At 58.6% G+C, this 18,527-nt stretch overlaps 3 protein-coding genes across 3 annotated transcripts; 1 reads left to right on the forward strand and 2 right to left on the reverse strand.

Annotated features, from left to right (window-relative positions):
- Window positions 1–468: 468 nt before the first annotated feature.
- A1Q1_00400 (uncharacterized protein) lies at window positions 469–2,985 on the reverse strand (the record flags this gene model as incomplete). Its single annotated transcript, XM_014326049.1, has 7 exons — window positions 469–924; window positions 973–1,047; window positions 1,090–1,212; window positions 1,273–1,479; window positions 1,536–1,625; window positions 2,143–2,601; window positions 2,737–2,985. The coding sequence occupies 7 exons, from the start codon at window positions 2,983–2,985 to the stop codon at window positions 469–471; spliced, it is 1,659 nt and encodes a 552-aa protein (XP_014181524.1).
- A 5,019-nt stretch (window positions 2,986–8,004) lies between these two features.
- A1Q1_00401 (uncharacterized protein) lies at window positions 8,005–10,839 on the forward strand (the record flags this gene model as incomplete). Its single annotated transcript, XM_014326050.1, has 8 exons — window positions 8,005–8,276; window positions 8,327–8,661; window positions 8,866–9,026; window positions 9,093–9,231; window positions 9,328–9,362; window positions 9,433–9,498; window positions 9,563–10,441; window positions 10,486–10,839. The coding sequence occupies 8 exons, from the start codon at window positions 8,005–8,007 to the stop codon at window positions 10,837–10,839; spliced, it is 2,241 nt and encodes a 746-aa protein (XP_014181525.1).
- A 3,685-nt stretch (window positions 10,840–14,524) lies between these two features.
- Window positions 14,525–17,177, reverse strand: A1Q1_00402 (uncharacterized protein; the record flags this gene model as incomplete). The annotated part of the gene is made up of 3 exons (XM_014326051.1): window positions 14,525–14,765; window positions 14,922–15,561; window positions 16,247–17,177. 3 exons carry the CDS (start codon window positions 17,175–17,177, stop codon window positions 14,525–14,527), a joined length of 1,812 nt encoding a protein of 603 aa, XP_014181526.1.
- Between the last annotated feature and the right edge of the window lie 1,350 nt (window positions 17,178–18,527).

An 18,527-nucleotide genomic window follows, 5' to 3' on the forward strand; every position in this document is an offset into this window, starting at 1 on the left:
TGGATTCACGACGCTGCACGGCCCCGAAATAGAAGGACGGAGGAGCAAACTGTGGTGGTAGCGCATGCTTTGGAGAAGGCTTTGGCGGCGACTGCCCGTGAGCGTTTCCTCCAGTCATACACGCTGGACCCAATGCTATCCCCGGGCGATACAGTGTTGACCGGGCCGCGAGCCGTGGAGCTGTGTTGGACAGCTCTCCTGACCGTCACCGTTTGTGCTGACGCCGTGGGCGACGACCTGTTGTGCATTAAGTAGCACTGCACGTCAACCAACTGATCTGACCCTGGCAGGAGATGTGACCAAACCGTGAACATGCTGTATTCTCTGCGTGCAGAGAGTTCGTGGTTGGAGACGCCCCGTAGGAAAGTTGGTGGCGTTGGTGGTGTCGGATTCGAGCAGGTGTACCACAACACAATTGCATCCAGAATCACTGTATTACTCTATTCAACAAACAACAATCTAAGCTCTTCAAGGCAACTTGGAGAAAGAGAACCGGGGCCTCGTGCTGGGCTGCTCAGCGGCAGAAGCGGGGTCAGGTTCGGGTTGACGACTTATACTCGTTTTGTGCCCGAGGCGGTCACTGCGGACACTGTCAACCCACCCGATCCAGTCGTCCCAGTCCTCCTTCTGCTTGCCCGCAAGATCTTCTCGCCCAAACGTGAACGGATCCTCGTTCTGGGGGTGAGCCCGAACGAAGACTTGATCGGAGGACGGGAAGGGCGTGTCAGGAGGCACGAGGATCCGGAGTCTGAGCGACACCGTCTTCTTCCCCGCTGCGACCTTTCGCACTGCGCGGCGGGGCATTGGTAGACAGATCCTCTTGATGACTGTTGCTCCTGGTCCGTGCAGACGAGTATTCAAACGCCGCACGGTCGCCTCGTCGGCGGTGTACTCCCACTTCGCGGTGCGCAACCGGACATTGACCTGTCGTCAGAATGGCCCTTTCTCTCTCTTTAGCCGCCTTCCACTCACGGTCTTCTCTCCCGCCGCGAGAGCCAGGTAGTCGATACGCTGACGCGCCGAAGAGATCGCGCCGTTGTCTTGGTCCTGACTGTCAGTAACCCATTGAGGCGTGAAGATCGAGCTTACCAGTTCCGAAATGGGCTCATCGCCAGCTCCCGAAGTCTCCGAGGTCGACTCCGCGTCACTGACGCTCGCTTCCCCCGCAACAGCAACGGCGTCGCCGGCTTTGTCCTCACCCTTCGGGTACAGCTTCAGTCCGGGGTGAGTCTGAGTGTCAGTCACTTCTTGAAGACTTAGAATCGAGCTTACCGGCTCGCGGGCCAAATCGACGCCACTTCTGTCTTCGCCACTGCTTGCCCCGACTGATGCAGATCCTCGGGCCTCGTCCTGCAGGTCTGCGACCGCTTCCAGGGCCACCCTGGTGCCGAGGTCGGGCGTCGGTGTTGCCGAGCTCCTCGCAGGGCGCCTGTAAGGGTGTGTTCCCTGGAGCCTGGCGCCAGTCGTCGGCTGTTGTATCTGCCAGCATAGCAGACCGTAACCAGTGTGTCTGTGAGTAACAAGAATAGACTCACTGGGGGTGCCGGACCCGGACCGGGAGAAAGTATGGGCTCCTCGAGTTCAGCGCGCCGGCGGTTTCGCCTGTAGAGACGCAGCTCTCGCTCCTATACACATAGCGGCAGGGCCATCAGACTTCTGGCTGCTGGGGGACCTAGCTGAAGAACAGGGGTTGGCGGGGCGGGCGAGGCGGATGGGGCGAGTGCGAACACTGGAGCGAGCCCGCGGTCGACGTCTCCGGGGGAAGGTCGCGTCGGAACTGACGCGGGTGCGGTGTCTGCTGGGGAGCGGTGGGAGTGCGAGAGTCGGTGGTAAAGCGAGAAGGCGAAAGCTAGCTTCTGGGCTGCTGCTGATGACTCTTGGCGCTACCGAACCAGTCCTTACAGAAGGTCGGGTGTGAGCAGCAGGATTCGAACAGGAATGCTCGTGTGTCGGGCTTTGCGGATTGGATCAATGTACTGGCGAGGGAAAGGCAACAGCACGCGTCCCACCCGGTTCCCGCGGAGTGCCGTCAAGCGGTCAAGCAACGGCTGATGCGTCGCGATCGTGCAAGTATAGGAGGCGAACTGAATAGTAACCTGGCATTAGGTTGAATAACGGGCGCCTTTCCACAATTTCACTCACCGCTCGTCCCCCGTTGCACAACTCCTTCAGCATGCGGCGCATGTGGCCAGTGACCACCTCGCGGTTTGTCTCCGCAGCGTTGCCCTTGCCGTCGGAGCTTAGGCGGTCCGGGACGCTCGAGGAAGGGTCCATGTTGGTCTTGATCACCTGGCCCATCCTCGTGGCCGATGTCCGTGCCCGCTTGCTCCTCGTTTCGGGTTGCGCAGGGCCGGGGTGCGCAGAGACGCCAGGCGACGCCGAGGAACCAGACTCCCGTGGTTTTGATGGGCCAGGTTCTGGCTGCCCAGCGGAGAGACCGCCGCCGGTAGAGTTTGAAGAGGGGGGTCGGCTAGGGGCGGCCGACGCTTTCGCGTCCCTCTTCAGGCGAGCCTCGCGCAGCTTCTTGTCGAACAGCTGCTGCGCTGTGCCGCTGGGGCCGTACCTGCTGTTGAACGTCACCGCACGGCCGCTCTTCGGTTTCTAAACAGTGAGCGCCGGCGGCTGCCCAGTGCGAGGCCGCTCTTCCCCCGCTGGCTCTGTCAGGTGCGCCGTCTGCACACGTTAGGATCATTCATTGCATTGATATTTGGGTGGCTAATCAGCGGCCAGACTTACGGTTGTCGTAGGGCGGGTCGGCGAGGGGGCCAGATTCGGGGTCGGCAGGTCCATCGAGCGCCGCCTCATGCGGATGAACTGCAGGATGTCCTCCGGTTGGTCGTCCGAGGGACACCAGGAGGCCAACTTGCCCAAGCACTCCGGTGTGGGCGGCGACGGCGGCGGCTGGCGTTCGGCCCGGCTGGGGAAGCGAGGGATCCAAGCGAAGTCATCCTCTTCCTCGTTCAGATGGTCGGCGCTGCGCTTCATCTTGGGAGGGCGGTGCAATCGAGTGTGCTACGGTTGGTGTGCTTAGTACAAGGTAGGGAGAGTCTTGGTCAACAGAAAACTGGGTGATTGTATGGTCACGAAACTGATTGCTAAGAAGATAGCTGACAATCGGTTGACGGTGTGAAACGGAGGCAAATGATGGGCGAGACACGGATGATATAGTCTCGATTACGCTCCAGAGTGGCAGAGTGCCGCAGCCGTAAGGCTGGCTCAGCAGTGCATGCCAATGCTGCCGGCACCTCAAGTGCTCCAGGGCTATGCTCAAGCTGCGCAGATAGTCGACGTCAAGCACTTGCGCAATGAAGCCGATAAAGCGGAAGCCTGTGCTTTACTGTGCTTGAGGCCGAAGGAGGCGGGGAGAAAGGTTATCTGCACTGATGGGTGTGCCCCCCTTAACTCAACCAGCTGTACAATACCAAAGGCCAGGAGAAACACAGGGTGGTCTGGGAAGCGCATGCCAAGAACCACATCCTTCTGTCTTGTGCTGTTGCACTTGTCAATCGGTGCACTGTACTCCAGGACCCAGGGGCGGCCATAGCCCTTCCAGTGCACTCTCGCACGCTCCCACCTGACCAGGAGAGAGCCCTTAGTGATTTGGTAGTGACAGATAGCTACTGTGATGGGATTGCATCTCCCAGTAGACTGAGAGGTATCAAAGCGGATGGGAGGGGAGCGATCTCCAAGGCAGATCGCCCCCCCCCCCCCTGCAAGCATACAGTGTTCTGTAAACTAATTGTTCCAGCAGTCGAGCCTCTCCAGCTCGACTGTCAGCTCAACCTGGGCCACAAACGGATTCGTTCTTCGACTCAGACCAACCTGGTCATGACCGGACTGCCTCATCCGAATCCGGTTCTGGCTACGAAGAGGTGGCACGACCTCTTCTTCCTCTTGTGAGCGACCCCAAAGGGGCGTTGCTGACACGAGAGGGTAGGTACGTTGACTCTGTCACCGATGATAATTGCTGGGTCAGTCACTAGAGCTAGAAGCAGCCACGGAGCAACTGACTTGGGGAGAGAACCTTCTGCGGCACACTTGCAGGACCACCCAGATCTGCTCTTCTGCCGCACACTGAAAAACCACCCAGATCTGCTCACCAGTTCACTGATCTCCACGAGCTCCGACCGGCAGAGGCCAGGCAGGCAAGGGGCACGTCCTCCATTATCCTGTCCATCCCTTCTAATCAGATAGCAAGCGCCCACCAATCTTCAAGCGCATGCGACTGTGGGGCAACCGCATGTCGAAGCTTGACGCCAGAAGGCGCTACAGTGAGAAATCCGAAGTCGAGGAGCTCACTATCGCCCCCGACGACTGCCCCACGAGGTCGAGGAGGTCTTGCAGGCGTGAGAGCCGACTTGGAAGGGCACTGAGGGTTTACAGGCTTTCCCCACCCACCAGGCCGTAGGCTTTGGCGCCTGCTCGCAGTCTCCAACCCCCCTGTACAACCCTATCATCTCCGCGACGGACGGTGATCACGGGCAGTCGGCTCGACCTCATTCCCTGCCGCTAATGCTCGGCCCTGCAAGCCCTGCTGTCTGGTCTGTAGATGTTGCGGGGAGTCCGTGACCCCCAAGCGGGTACCGTCACCTGGGCCACCGTCCTCCTCTGAAACTCCTAACCTCTGGGAGCTTGGCAAGCTTCGGCATTAAGGTGATCGAGGTGTGTTGGTCCACAGTCACTCTGCAATAAGCCAAAAGTGTCAGCAATGTTAGTGTGACTTTCTATGAGCGACCTGACTCCATGTGCTGAGGATGAGGATCGCCCATTCCACCCTTGGAGCGGTGGGAGGCTCACTGGGCACGGGGTCGCGGAACGGCAGGCTTAGCCCCGGCTAAGGAGTACGCCTCGTCCAAGAGCCACGGGTGGATGATGCCGCCATACATCCTGTCTCCTAGAGGGTTGCTGGTGGGCAGCAGAGAGTGAGGGGGCCGACGGTGGGACGAGAAGCCTAGATGTGTGCTCGAACCCAAACGAGGAGGGACGGGGGAAGAACATTTCGAAGGCAAGCGACAATGCGAGGGAGACTTATGCGCCCAACTCTGCTGTTGTCCGACATTAAGCCTAACTCCAGCCCATTTTAGGTGGAACGTTGTGTCGGGGCATCTGAGGATCTGATGGGCGCGGCAGAAAGACGGGCAGGTTGTTCATGCCTGATAGCTGCGTGCTGATGACGTGCGGTCGATGGCCAGCCAAGCGACGTTCAGCGCAGAGCCCTCAAGTACTAGCCACTTCGCGTCGAGATAGGTTCGTGTCGTCGCCGGAGTCTTCAAAGAGGCGGGGCCTACTATGTTAGAGTGGGGGGGGGGGGGCTCAGCGCGAGCTCATCATTGAGAGCCTCGACACCATCCTGCCCTAAACATTGGACCCCTTCGTTGCGGACGGGGCCCAGCCCATCATGCGCCGGCACCATCGAGCTGGTCGGACAACAAGCGGCCAGAAGCAGTCGAGCTTGGCTCAGGCTCTCTGATAGCAGCCTGAAAGAAGCGTACCACCAAGCGCGGAGGGCCGAACGACCATCCGCTCGCCCAGCTCCTGGCTGCGTCGTGCTCCTCGCAGCGCTTGGGCACAGAAGACATGAGTAGGCTGGAGACGCTTGAGAAGCCGCATGTCGAGAGAAGGAAAGACGTTGTTTGCTTGAAAGCGCTAGAAGCGGAGAAGAGACAGCTGCGTTTAGTGTTCGATGGGTACTGCAGTCTCTCAGCGTTCGAGGGTAGGGAGTACCAGTCAGTCTTGCCCGGTGGCATGAGTGTCGCATTGTTCCGAAGGTCGGCCCGGTGAGCTCGGCCTGTTGCAGCTAGCTCAGTCGACGGTGCTTTCATGCATCTGTGCTGCATGACAATCAGTTGATATAATCGAAGACGTCTATGGGTCCCAACATTCGGTAGCTACTGTCAGTCCGGTTTCTTGTCTTGTTTTTCTCATCAGCAGCTTGCGACTCTCGTTCAGAGTCCACTGCATCTCATACCGCGACTGAGCACTCCCCACCGACGTCCTGCACCGTCGTACGGATGCGAAGACTCTGCTCTGAGAGTTGCGAGCAGTCGTGAGCCGATTTGACAAGCTGTTGTTCCGCGTTTCGGCCGGTTACGAGTTAGACGGGGCGATCGGGCAGGAAGGCAGGATGACAAGCGGTTCCGATTAGCGACGAGAGGTTTCCAGTTGAAGCGGAGGGGCGCGGAATCGAGGGGAGGGGACGCGAGTCGTGGGCTGATCGACGTTGTCGACTTACGCTGCGATGGTCGGAGCGCGGTTTCGTGAGGGTCTAGCCGTGGTGAGCTGCTGAGCTGGCAAGACGATGGGAGCGTGAGCAAGACGTTGTCGATCGAAGGCTCTCATCGCCGCCCAGCTGTCACATGCCGCATCATGCCCAGTTCAATCTGGGTGGCCAGGAGGAGGATTGCTCAGCCGACACGGGGACATTACACAGGCTTGCAGACAGGCTTGCAGACAGGTAGGCAGGCTCGCAGGCCCGCAACGGAACAGGCGGGTGCAGCTTGTGCAGACGGGAAGGCAAGAAACTGGCAGCGAGGTCTCGTACGGTACGGAGATAGCACCATGGCCGCCAAGGGGGCGCAGTGAGAGAGAACAGCGGGAGAGCAGCTGGCTAGCCGTCAGGCTTCAGGCCGACGGGCTCTCTCAGCTGCCTTGCCATGTGTGGATGCCGGATGACCGGACCGACAACCTCGCCCCCCCATTGTTTATCGAGTCTGGACCGGGGTCATGCGGTCACGGGAGAACACAAGGCGCAGCCCTAGTCCCCGCAGCTGCACAGCTCAGCTACGCCAGGAGTGTTAGGCAGCGCGCGCCATCACGCAGCACCCAAGCATGACCACGCGCGATCGCGCAGTTCAGGTCCCACGCCCCACACTGCCATGCACGCTCACACTTCGAGCGCATGATGTGCTCTGGAGCACTGCAGCTCCATGCATATTTCATGGACCACACATTGCAAGGCTCTACTCATGCTGATTGCAGCAACGAGGTTGCGGGATGACCGATCGATTGGCATCGCATCGACACCTTGGTGCAGTTGCAGTGCGCGATCGAGCGATCGAGCGGCCGGGTGGACTGGCAGACAACCCGGCCTGAAGGCCGTCAGGGCGCCAGCGCGCCAAGACATTGGACACCCACTGCGTCATAGTGCCCTAGCGTGCCGATCAACCCTGACCCAAGGACGCCACCCCGGCTGTTGGAACCGGCGCATTCCTTCTGCGGATCCCCCACCCTGACTATCGCATGTACACGTCCGTCCGAGGTCGCATGCACATATGCACAGTCGTTGTCGCACACAAGAGACGATAACACAAATGAGCATCAGATCAGATCGCTTCGTGCATCATGTGCAAGGAGATGCATACTGGAGTGAAAGCGAGTAGACCAGCGAAGCTGCGGACTCAGTGCATGACGAAGGCGCCCCCAGCTGGCCAGATCCGGTACACACGCCACCGACCACTCGAGTGAGGCCCGAATTTCAGGTCCGAGCCTGCTTCTCCTCATGGTCATCACGATCCTCACAATCCTCACCTGCGGTCGAGGCCTGCCGGGGCGTCTGGATCCCCACTACTGCCGCCGCGGGAGAGCGGAACCAAGCACAAGCAGCTATGATTTTTCGCTCCCATAAGATACCAGTACGCATGCTTGCATGCATTGGAGGAAGCCGCTACTCTGGCCCAGACGGCGCAGAACCAGATAAAGATGCTGTCCAAGTGATAAGCGTAGGTCAAGCAGGGGGAGGCGGTTGGAGGGTCGGCTGTGCCGAGCTACCGCACTTTAGATCAATGGGTGGCCGACCAAGATAGGGTTTAGCTCCCACTAGCCACGAGACTAACGGGTGCATTGCGGCGCTGCCTCATGCTGCCTCCCTCCGGCTGAGTCGAGCGTTTCACCAGGTGATATGCATCGAACAAGGTTGTTCTTTTGCATGCGCATCGTTCGACGCACGCGGTTGGGTGCTGGCTGCTCAGAAAAAAATGAGATATCTTTCCACACCGATGAGGTGAAATGCAGGATGCGCCAGCGCTGGCGTCCAACGCGTCCGTTGAGAGACCTGAGGCGTTCCACTTTCAGACCACTGATCGGTGCCGGGCTGGGCCAGGGGAGTCGAGCTCTGCGCGCTCTGTCTACACTCTGCGCACCTGCGTGTCGTCCCGGAACCCCGACCCGGAGCTAACCCGCACCCTTGGCTCTGACGCTTTGCCGAAGGTCGCAGGCACGGTGGATGGGAGTATGACTGGGGCGCTCGATCGATCGTCAATCCGAGGGGCAAGCGCTCCGTTTGTGATTTCGGTTTTCCGGGCACAGACGCTGACACGCGGTCATGCAGTCGCGCAGCCGATGTGTCAAGCACACTCTTGCGCTCTTGCAGAGTCACCCCGTACCCCCGGCCAGCAGTGGATGCCACAGCCCAACGCCCAGCAGGCGAATCTTGTAAGCCCGTCCTCGCTTCCGTCGTCGCCCTCTGTCCTCTCTGTCTTGCTAGGCTGTCTTGGCGAGATATATTTGACCCTCGACTCAGAGGTGGCGTCATTGGGCTAGGGGTGATCACCGCCTGGCCGCAGTGGAGGCGTGATGGCCAAGATAACGTACGGGTCGTCTGGGGTTCGTCTGTCAATGCACCACGGCCTTCGACTGAAGCTTCTGCTACGAGCACAAGCCCGAGTACATTGCTGATCCGCAGAGCCTGCAATAATTCTGCACATTTGGGATTGCACGTAACTCACACCGGTGAGATGTGATCCAAAGAGGAGGCGATCGATCGCTAGCCCATCTGTCTGTAGCCCAGCCCACGTTCACACTGACGACCTGGCCTAGCTTGCGCCGTCATCCTGCACAGATTCCACTGAGCCTTTCACCTTCCTGCAGCCCTGCGCCCTTGCGCCCTAGCGCCTCTCGCTCTAGCGCCTCTCGCTCTACCCTCCCCGACAGCTCTCGCGCTTCATGTGTGCCAGCGCTCCTTCATGCCTGTGAATGCCTCCGCCTCTCTCCGCGCAGCCCTCCCCAATGAGCTCGACTCCATCTGCTACGTCTGTTTTCAACACCACCACAACAACAACACCACCGGCCCTCTGTTGCCAGTGCCTCCCCCTTAGCTTTCCCCTATTCTTAAGTTCTCTGTCGATGCCAGGCCCTGTGCGCTTCTCAGCGGACATTGCTTGGCTGCGCCTGCAGCGCCGATCTGGGCCGCTGCCCAAGTACGTGCCCTTGCCCCCGAGGTCTTCCTCGGCCGCAGTAAGTCTCAACTACTGGTATTCCATGGAGAACGCCTGCTCCATGAACAAGCCTGCTGACACATCTAGCCTGACCTGGTTGCTGAACCCGGTTCAGGGCCCGCATCGTCCCCGGTTTCTGGCGCCGCTCAGGTGAGTTTGACCTGCTCGCGTTCCGTAAAGAATACTCCCTCGTTGAGCCTGCTGACACACCTAGGAACAGGACGAGGAGGGTACCGCCGCCGGATCAGAGTCGGCTCCCCTCGGCGACAACGACCTCGAGGAGCAGGTAAGTTTGACCTGCTCGCATCCCCCGAGACCCGCACCGTGATCAAGCCTGCTGACACATCCAGGTCGATACAGCATCAATTCCTGTCACCGGCGTAGGTGTGACGGCACCTGCAGATGGCTCCGGCGCCAGCGAGGCCGAGGTTCCTCCCGCAGCTCGTTCCCTCTTCCCGACCACGAGGGAAGAATGGGACCGTCGAGCCCGGGAATGGAGGAGGTCCAACGTTCCACCACTCCCTCCACCAGGCGAACCTATGTCGCCGGAGTGGATCACCCAGTTCCGGAACAACCTCCACCCTATGTGGTGGCCTCGCCTGCCCGACGCCAAGCCGCCCGGTCAAGAAGCGGTCGGCGCGCCAGGTGCAGCAGCTCTAGGATCTGTGGCAAGCTCCTCCTCCTCCCCCTCCGAGTCGGCCGGTCTGTCGGTACCGGTGGCCCCAGCTCCGTCTTCCTCACTACTGTCGTCATCTGGCCCGGCGTCTTCAAGCTCGACATCACCGTCATCTCCGGAGTGCAGTAGCTTGATCAACTCCTCGTCCGTCTCGGCGTCCGGTCCGTCTTCCTCACTGCCGTCGTCATCTGGCCCGGCGTCTTCAAGCTCGACATCACCGTCATCTCCGGAGTGCAGTAGCTTGATCAACTCCTCGTCCGTCTCGGCGTCCGGTCCGTCTTCCTCACTGCCGTCGTCATCTGGCCCGGCGTCTTCAAGCTCGACATCACCGTCATCTCCGGAGTGCAGTAGCTCGATCAACTCCTCGTCCGTCTCGGCGTCCGGTCCGTCTTCCTCACTGCCGTCGTCATCTGTTCCGGCACCTTCAGCCTCTGCGTCGACGTCCGGTGCTACAACGAGAGGTACAGGTCGTGGGCGGCGAGGGAGGGGATCGAAGTCACTTCCGAGTACCCAGATGCGCGTGTATCGGGACCTTGTTAAAGGTAGTAAGGTGGTGAGTGATACATAGAATGGTTGGAGTCTCAATGCTAACGACAGGTCTCGATCCGTTCGGACCGGTCCTCCTGGACCTTAACCGATCACGGTCCCACCGTGGGGTATCTATCCCATAGGTTCCAAAGGACACGCAAGCGCGTCGAGCTGCCCTTCCCTCCTGAGGAGCTGGAGCGCCTTCGAGCGCGAGGAGGCAAAAAGATCACCCTAGGCTTGCGACTGGTGGTGACCCCCGGCACCTCGCTGAAGCCCACATCTGTGTTCCTAAGTGTGTACGAGGAGGGCGCTCCATCCTTCTTTTTTGGCCTAGAAGACCTGCCTGTGAACCTCCACAATGCCTTCGTCGGGTTCTCAGACTGGGTAACAGTTGCTAACGAGATCGAGATGGAGGACCCCTAGTATCAGTACATGTTATTATGCCATTATATTACCTGGTTAGATCGTGTCTTCTGCCTGTATTGGCGCATGAGCAAACTGATCTCCTCCCGCAAGAAAAACAGGCTATGAGTTATCCCAACTCCTGGCAGCTGCCTTCGACCCCCAAGCTCTAAACCACTTCTCAAAGCGATCCGGTGGCTGTTTTAAACACCACGTACGTTCAGACTCGCTGCAGCGGCCCCATGCACCATGATCACTCTCGCCTATCGGGCTACATAATGAGCCGCTTGGGCCGGAACAGGTGCAGGTCCAGTGAGAAGATTAAAAGTCCCGTGACTATACGTCCTGTCGACCAGCGTCCTCCCGAGTGGGAAAGGGACTCTCTGTGCTATCATGCAATCGAAAACGCTGAGCAGGTCCTCGTAACCGATTGCATCTCAGCTAGTGACGATTTTGGCCCAGGCGCACATAGCCCTGAGGATGTTTCGCCAACAACCTGCTTGTAGCAGACTCCTGCTGAGCAAGTCATCCTACATACTAAACCGGGGTACCACGGAAAGTCGAACGCCACCGTAGCGAACAAACTTGAATCGCTCATTGCTCAACCCAGACTGCTTGCAAGCTTCTGAAAGTTGCCCGAACAACTGCGGATCAAGCAATGCGCGCATGCTGCAACTTTAATGCGGCTGCTCTGAACGATTTTGAAGTTATCATCAATCGAAATTTGTTCGACTCTTGACTTTTGCTCCTAGGGTGGGATCTGGCGTTCGACCGCCCATGGTACCCCGGTTCACTCCACTCAGGGAACGAGCTCGCTCCACCGAGCTGGGCGTCATTGTCAAGCGAAGATTCCTGCAGCAATGATAGCGAAGCAAGGGGACGGTGGGATGTGACTCGGCGTTCTACCCGGAGGGGACGTAACCGCATCTCCTCTCCGTATGAAGAACTGAAGATGGTGAGAGTTCTCCCATGAAATCTCTCCCCGATCAGTGGACGTGTCCGCGATCCTATCAGCAGTTGATGTCAAGCGTACCGAGCGGTGCGAGATCGCCCACACGTTGCCAACATTGCACGTAGGTGAAACCTCGCTCCGCTCCCAGTGGTAGGCGTCGATAACCCCGTTTGCAACGCTGGCGCCGTGAGTGACCGTCGTTGACATCCTCGCCGCATGCAGTGGACACCGGCTGAGTGTTGCTGCTCCAAGTGTTCAGCGCTGACCCAATGTGTCCACTTTGCCCTCATCACTTCGCAGCTGACATGACGGCAGCTGATCCCCTCGGGCACGGAACAGACGTATGGGGGGCGACTCTAACTAAGTACATGATTTATGCCGCTTCCTATACACCTGGCACTTGTTGCCCTCGGGCATTGTCGACGACAACCTAATGGTCTTCGAACTCTATCAGGATGACATCAACGCCTCTTCAGAAGCGAGAGCAGAGGGGAGTCAGTCCTGTTGGTGGGAGGTACGTAGACGGCTTGCCCAAGAACCGGCCGGCATCAGAGGAGGATTTGAAGACTCTCCAACGTGGGGATGTGATGCGTCCGCCTAAGGGCAGGAGATCACCACGCGCTTCCTGGTCCCTTTTCACACGTTTTAACGGGCGGGGCACGCATACCTAGCCATTGTTCTCAGACTTGAAGTGTCAGAGTGCCTTCCACGAAAGGCTACGATGAGGTTTGAGCTTACCATACAGTATCGTTGATTTCTGAGGTGCTGGGGAGGATCACTACCCTTCTCGTCGGCCTTGCTCACCTGCTCACCGGACCCTTGTGGTTCATCGACCCAAGCGCAATGCCGTACCCATCGTCGTGGCAGTTAGGTGAGCCCTCCAATCTGCCTTCCGCAACGTTTTCAGGTGACTCCTGCACAAGATTGACCCAGTCGGACGAGCGAACACGCTGAATAGCCCCCCCCCCCTGAATCGCGGGCCACGGCCTCTCCTCCGCTGGTGGCACTGACGAAGGTGGATCGGGGGGCAGGTGTCTGTTCGGAATGTTCCCCAACCTCCGTAAGAGTTACGAGGATTAGACTGTCAGGTCTGATACCATTCCAGCAACTCGATCCGAAGCTGAAACATGGTCTGCTGTAGTGCCGGACTGAGTGTGACGAACCCCACGGCTGGTGAGGCGCCACGTAGAGTATGCGGGGGCGGACGCTCATCGACCCTACCGTTCTCCTCGATGGGTGATAATTCTGTGTATTCGAACAGGTCGCTGTGGGAGGCGGTTCTTGTGCAAGTGCGAACAAGACAGACAGCCATCCGCTTTCAAAGCGAGAAGGTTATGTCTCAGAGATGATGGCGACCCCAAAGGAGGTGGGATGGGCCCGGAGGGACTTTTGCACACGCTCACCTCCCTTTCCCCCGCGGGTTTCATGAGGTCCAGGAGCTTGTCGAACGAGAGTCTGTGTTCGCTTTTCCAACCTCTCGGGCGTTGAGCGGATGGTCGGTAAGTGTTTGCACTGCCCTGAGCCAGACGAGACAACTGGGGGGCTCGCCGTGAAAACCAGATCATCACAGACCCGCGGTACCACCTGCACTGAGTCCGGGGACGTTTGGAACTCACAGCCGGGGCAAACCGTGCAGCGTGACGATGGGCAGGGGTCGGCGGGGAAGGAGGTATGGAAAAGAGGGTCACAATAACCAAGTACGGCGTCTCGGACAGGCATCCAAGAGAGCCGCAAATACGCAGACTTGGCGAATACGGTCAAGTAAGGCCTCTCGACACAGACTGGGGACAGATGTTGGTCTTGGGGCAGGTTGAAGGGGCTGTCTGTGAGGGGCGAGCTGCCTCGACGTGTTGTCTCCATCTGCTTAACTTTTCCTATCCGCAGAGCCCGTCTTCGGTAGCCCTAAAGCCGTCGCAGTATCGGCGGCACCACTTGGGACAGCCATTCCGCTGATCGTCTGGGTAGTGGCAGCGCGGGTCGTCGTGTTAACGAGGTCGAAGCCCGATCTGACTTATCCGATTGAACCCCTCGACTAGAGAGAGACTGGGAGGTGTAGTGTTCTCTGGACAGTCTTGCTCTTGCTCTAATGGCAGCTGTAAGACGCCGGTGTAACGGGGCCCATGTATACTAGACGTAACGACGCAGAAGTCAAATAGTTTCCGAAGGGACCAGATGACGGTACCGAATCTATGCCGCGTAGCAAGGATAGGGATCAACCGAGTACTGCAGAGTACTAGAGAGTGACTATCGAGTGGGAATAGTGGTTTTTTTTTCTTTTGAGAGGATGGATATAAGAGTACATGAGTCTCGAACCAGCAACGGTGTCACGGACCGCACCACGACAGAGAAGGACATTCCCCGATGTCCGCCTATGGCACCCCGTCGGGATTCTCCCGACGAGGAGAGACTTCGTGGGGTAGCAATCGCTAATCCCGACGGACTACCACCGGCTAGGTCCCGCGGGTAAGTACCTAGTACCTCGGGACCCCGCCGGTCCTCCGTCGGGCCGTTGTTGCGGGTCTTCCTTACTAGAAAAGACTCATTCTCGAGGAAACGACTGAAATGGGCAGAATCCTGCTCTCGCGAACGAAATGGGCAGTAACGCTCTCGTCAGGTCCAGCAGGGTGTTGCAGGGTTCGAGCGTGCCTAGATCACGTGCAGGGTGTTGTAAACGCCGAGCTCGCCACCCGAACGTCGCTGCTCACCATCAGGTGTCTCACTTATGATACTTGTTTCATTCGCTCACTTTTCTACCTAGAACTGGAACCGATCGACCTGCGAGGCCTGCGAGGCCACCTTGCCCTCCGCCCAACGCTTCATCTTCTTACGGCCAGACCCGCTGCCTCTGAGTTTGGGCAACAGCTCATCCTCGTCGACACCCAACTCGGAGACCGCCGGCAAGGCGTGGAGAGGCATCAGTGTCTCGTAGACCGCTCTCCAGCCCTCAGTCGTGCAGAAAGGAGCCACCAGGGGCTCCAGGTCGGTCTGGCCGACCCTGGCATAGATCAAAACGGCCAGGGCGTGACGACAGAGTATACGGTGCTCGGCGTAGAACCCGCACTCACACTCACACCCTAGACTACTCGTGTCCTTGTCAACGCCGGCGTCGCTCTCCAGGCCGTCAGGGCCCAGGGCGTAGATGCGCACCTACCTCTCGGCTCGAGAATAGGGGCTCGTCACCTTGCCGATGATAGAGGGTGCCGTTGCCCATACAAAAGCCCGTTCTAGGTAGTTCAACGCCTCGTCAAGCTCCCTGGAGACCTCTTTCATGGCCCTCAGCGACACGGCACCCTTCTCAGCAGCCGCGGCCTTCTTCTGCTTCACAGCGTGGCGCAGGACCTTGTCTGGGAGACCATGGAGGAAGTCTACAACGGGCTTCTCGCGTAACTCGCCTATCCAGCTGTTGGTGGCCTCGACCGTGTTGGACGTCGTAGTGCCAAACCGGCCTGGAAAACTGAAGAATGGGAGGGCCCAGCTGCTAAAGGGACCTATGCCGTTGATGTATTCGCAGACCTCGGCGTCGTAGAGGGTCAACCCCTTGTTGTAAACAGCCATGAACTCGGTTTCAGTGCGGGCGTGCACCAGTCTCTCGAAGAACCTCGTGATCGCTGCTCGCTTAAACCTCTTCTGCACGTTCTGTATGAGGTGCTGGCAGCAGTAGGAGTGCTTGGTACCCGGCAGAACACTGCTGATGGCGTTCAGGAGGCCTTTCTGGCGATCTGAGACGATTACACGATCAGGATCGTCGAGCAGAGGTATGTGTAATAAATCAAGCTCGTCACGCCTAACGGCTACGAGCAAAGACACCGACCACGTGCAAGGATCACGTCACGTGACCTTTTTAGCCCCCGAACGATAAGTCCGGTTCGGGCGATTATATGAGTGGGGTACTCGCGAGGGTATTACTCGCGAGTGGATCACTCGGCTAACCGTTTCCGGAAGAAGTGGCAGGTAGACGACATTCCCCACGGGATACGGGGCACAACTACGCAGCCCGTAAACGGCGCCGAGAACAGCGACGTACTACTCGCAAGTACTCGATAGTGGGGAGAGGAAAAGACCAAGTTCCGTCGGAGGACCGGCCCAGCCTCTTCCCGATGGAGGAGAGGGAACAGATATATAAAGGAGCCACCCCCAGGACCATCTCAAGTAACAAACTAGATTCGTAGATCTTGTAACTAGACTTCACTACTCGCTATCGACGGGCTCTAACTCCCGTACGCTCTCTGGTCACGGTTTCTGTGTCCGTATACGTTGACGGACACGGCGAGGTGTATGTGTCCGTTAGCGGACACGGAAATGTGATGGGTCCGCTAGCGGACACGGTAACGTGTACGATAGCGGTAGCGATAGCGGCAACACAGATTGTGGAATGCGTGCCTGGTGGAGTTGTGGAATGTGGGTGTAGGCGTGTACGGTAGTGCTAGCGTTGACGTATACGCTGGCGTTCACGTAGGCGTAGGCGTAGGCGTGGACGTAGCCGTACGCATGGGAGGATACAGGTGGAGTTGGTCAGGCGCCGGTACGGTGCATGACACTCTGTCTCCGCCAGGCCCCAGCTGAGGACGTTCAGATGATTGTCACCGTCAAGGGTACATGCTAGGGAGATCGTGAGGCGGTGTTGGCCTGTAGAATGGCAGCCGTCGACGGCCACGACCGGTTTACAACGACGAGCAACTTCAGGTGCGCTTGAGAGTGAAACAACGACTTTGAGACCGTCCTTCTCTGCAAGTCCGTTCAGGTCTGCAGCCCTCAGGAGCTCCAGGTAATGGTCCAGCTGCTTCCATTGGCGGTTGTGCTCAGCAACAGTGGCCTTACGTTGACGTCCACGCGCTCTCTGGGTCGTATGAAGGGGAGGCTTGTAAGATAGGTGTTTAGAGAGGGTGTCGGCGATGGCCGTCGATTTCTGGCCAGTTTGCGCGCCTGTATGCAGTGCATCCACCGCCTGATCCATCAGGGCACGTCGGGAGACGCCATGATAAGCGGGCTGAGCCATCACAGTGCACGTATGATCGCTGCAGAGCTTAGTGCAGCGATACGGCTCTGATCTCGAGTCTCTCGACATGACGACCCTAAAGGGGCACAAAGTGCCACATTCGGCTTTGGCGTTCTTGACGGCGTCCTCAGCAACTTTGAGGGCAGCGCTATTGGGCTGCTGGAGAGCCTTGAGTTGTCGGAGCTCAAGCCGGGCCTTCTCGGCGGCCTTCCTCTTGTTGTAGGTGGTGATACAGATGGAGACAAGTCGGAGCGGTTTTGAGGTCTCATGCCTGACGCACGCTTGGGTACCACTGGCTTGGTTGCAGAGTGGCTCGACGGCGAAGTGGGCCTTCTCCTTCCCTGCGAACGCGGCCCCCTCGTAGAGAGGAAGCTCCAGGCGAGCCCGAACGACAGCCTGAGGCTCTGGCATGGTGGAGAGATGGATGGGTAGATGGCTCACCTGAGACATCGATGGTGAGCAGCGGTGTTTGGGTAGCGAGCAACGTGTCTCACCCTGAAATCACGTGACTTGCAGCGGGCCCAGGCCCTGCAACACCCTGTTGGACCCTGACAAGAGTGTTACTGCCCATTTCGTTCGCGGATTCTTGCCCATTTCAGTCGTTTCCTCCTCATCCTCCCGTTCGCAAGCATGAAGGCTCTTGTCCCCTGGGTCGCCTAGGATAAGACGCGTCTGAGAAGACTGACGCACTTTCACTCTACACATGCCTCACGTTCCCCTTTGTCAGACCCTGCCCGAGCGTAGGTCGCGAGGGCACGAGATCGAATAGTGGAGATACCAGTTGAGTCAAAGACTACGAGCTAGCTCTGTGTAGAAGACAATGAATATTCATCGACGAGGAGGCAACCGTGCCTCCTCTACTCTATGTATGCTACGTAGACTGCACCCTTGCGCCCCAACCGTGGTGCGAGGTTAGGAGGGGGTCTGCGGGTAGCCGCAGCCCCCCCCGTTCGGGTTCCCGTCTGCCATACGGGTACCCGCGCACCCGTTGTGTAGTTCCCTATTGGGCGGGTCTCGTTATTGACGGGTTCCGTCGGCCGTTCGTCCGACGAGCCCTGTTCGTAACGACGCTGGGAGGTCTGCGGGTAGCCGCAGACCTCCTGTTACGGTTATGATGTCACGTGACTAGCCCGTAGGTGCAGGTCATGACACCCTTGGTCTCTCTCCCGTGGAGAGCCCCTTTCTCTTACCGTGCAGTTGATCAGTCCGTTATCATTCCCTGGTTGTTGATTGTCCTCCTCTTCATGGAAACGCTGTACTGAACGCTCTGGCAGACAGTTTCCACCCCGTGGAAATTTGCCACGGTGGCCCCCAGCGCACCTGTTTCCACACAACCGAAACTCCCATACAAAGCGGTCTGGCAGACAGTTTCCACCCCGTGGAAACTTCCCACAGTGCCTCTCAGTCCGTCGGTCTGTGATGAGTGCTCATCTCTCGCTCTCTTAGCCATGTGACCACTCTTCCTAGGTTTCCCGCACCCGGATCCTCCACAACGGTGTTTCAGAGCAAAGACAGTTGTTACAACATGGTCCAGATCTCCCATGGTGGCAAGACAAATTCCACGCGCGGGCGAGGGATCGGAGACACCCTCCCGCAGTTTCGACGTTTCCCACGGTCCAGCTGTCCCAGGACTCATATCCCACATGGCCCAGATCTCCCACGGTGGCAAGGCGAATTCCACGCGCGGGCGAGGGATCGGAGACACCCTCCCGCAGTTTCGACGTTTCCCACGGTCCACCTGTCCCAGGACTCAGATCCCAC

This window comes from Trichosporon asahii (assembly GCF_000293215.1).
Source record: "Trichosporon asahii var. asahii CBS 2479 unplaced genomic scaffold scaffold00020, whole genome shotgun sequence".
NCBI lineage: Eukaryota > Fungi > Basidiomycota > Tremellomycetes > Trichosporonales > Trichosporonaceae > Trichosporon > Trichosporon asahii.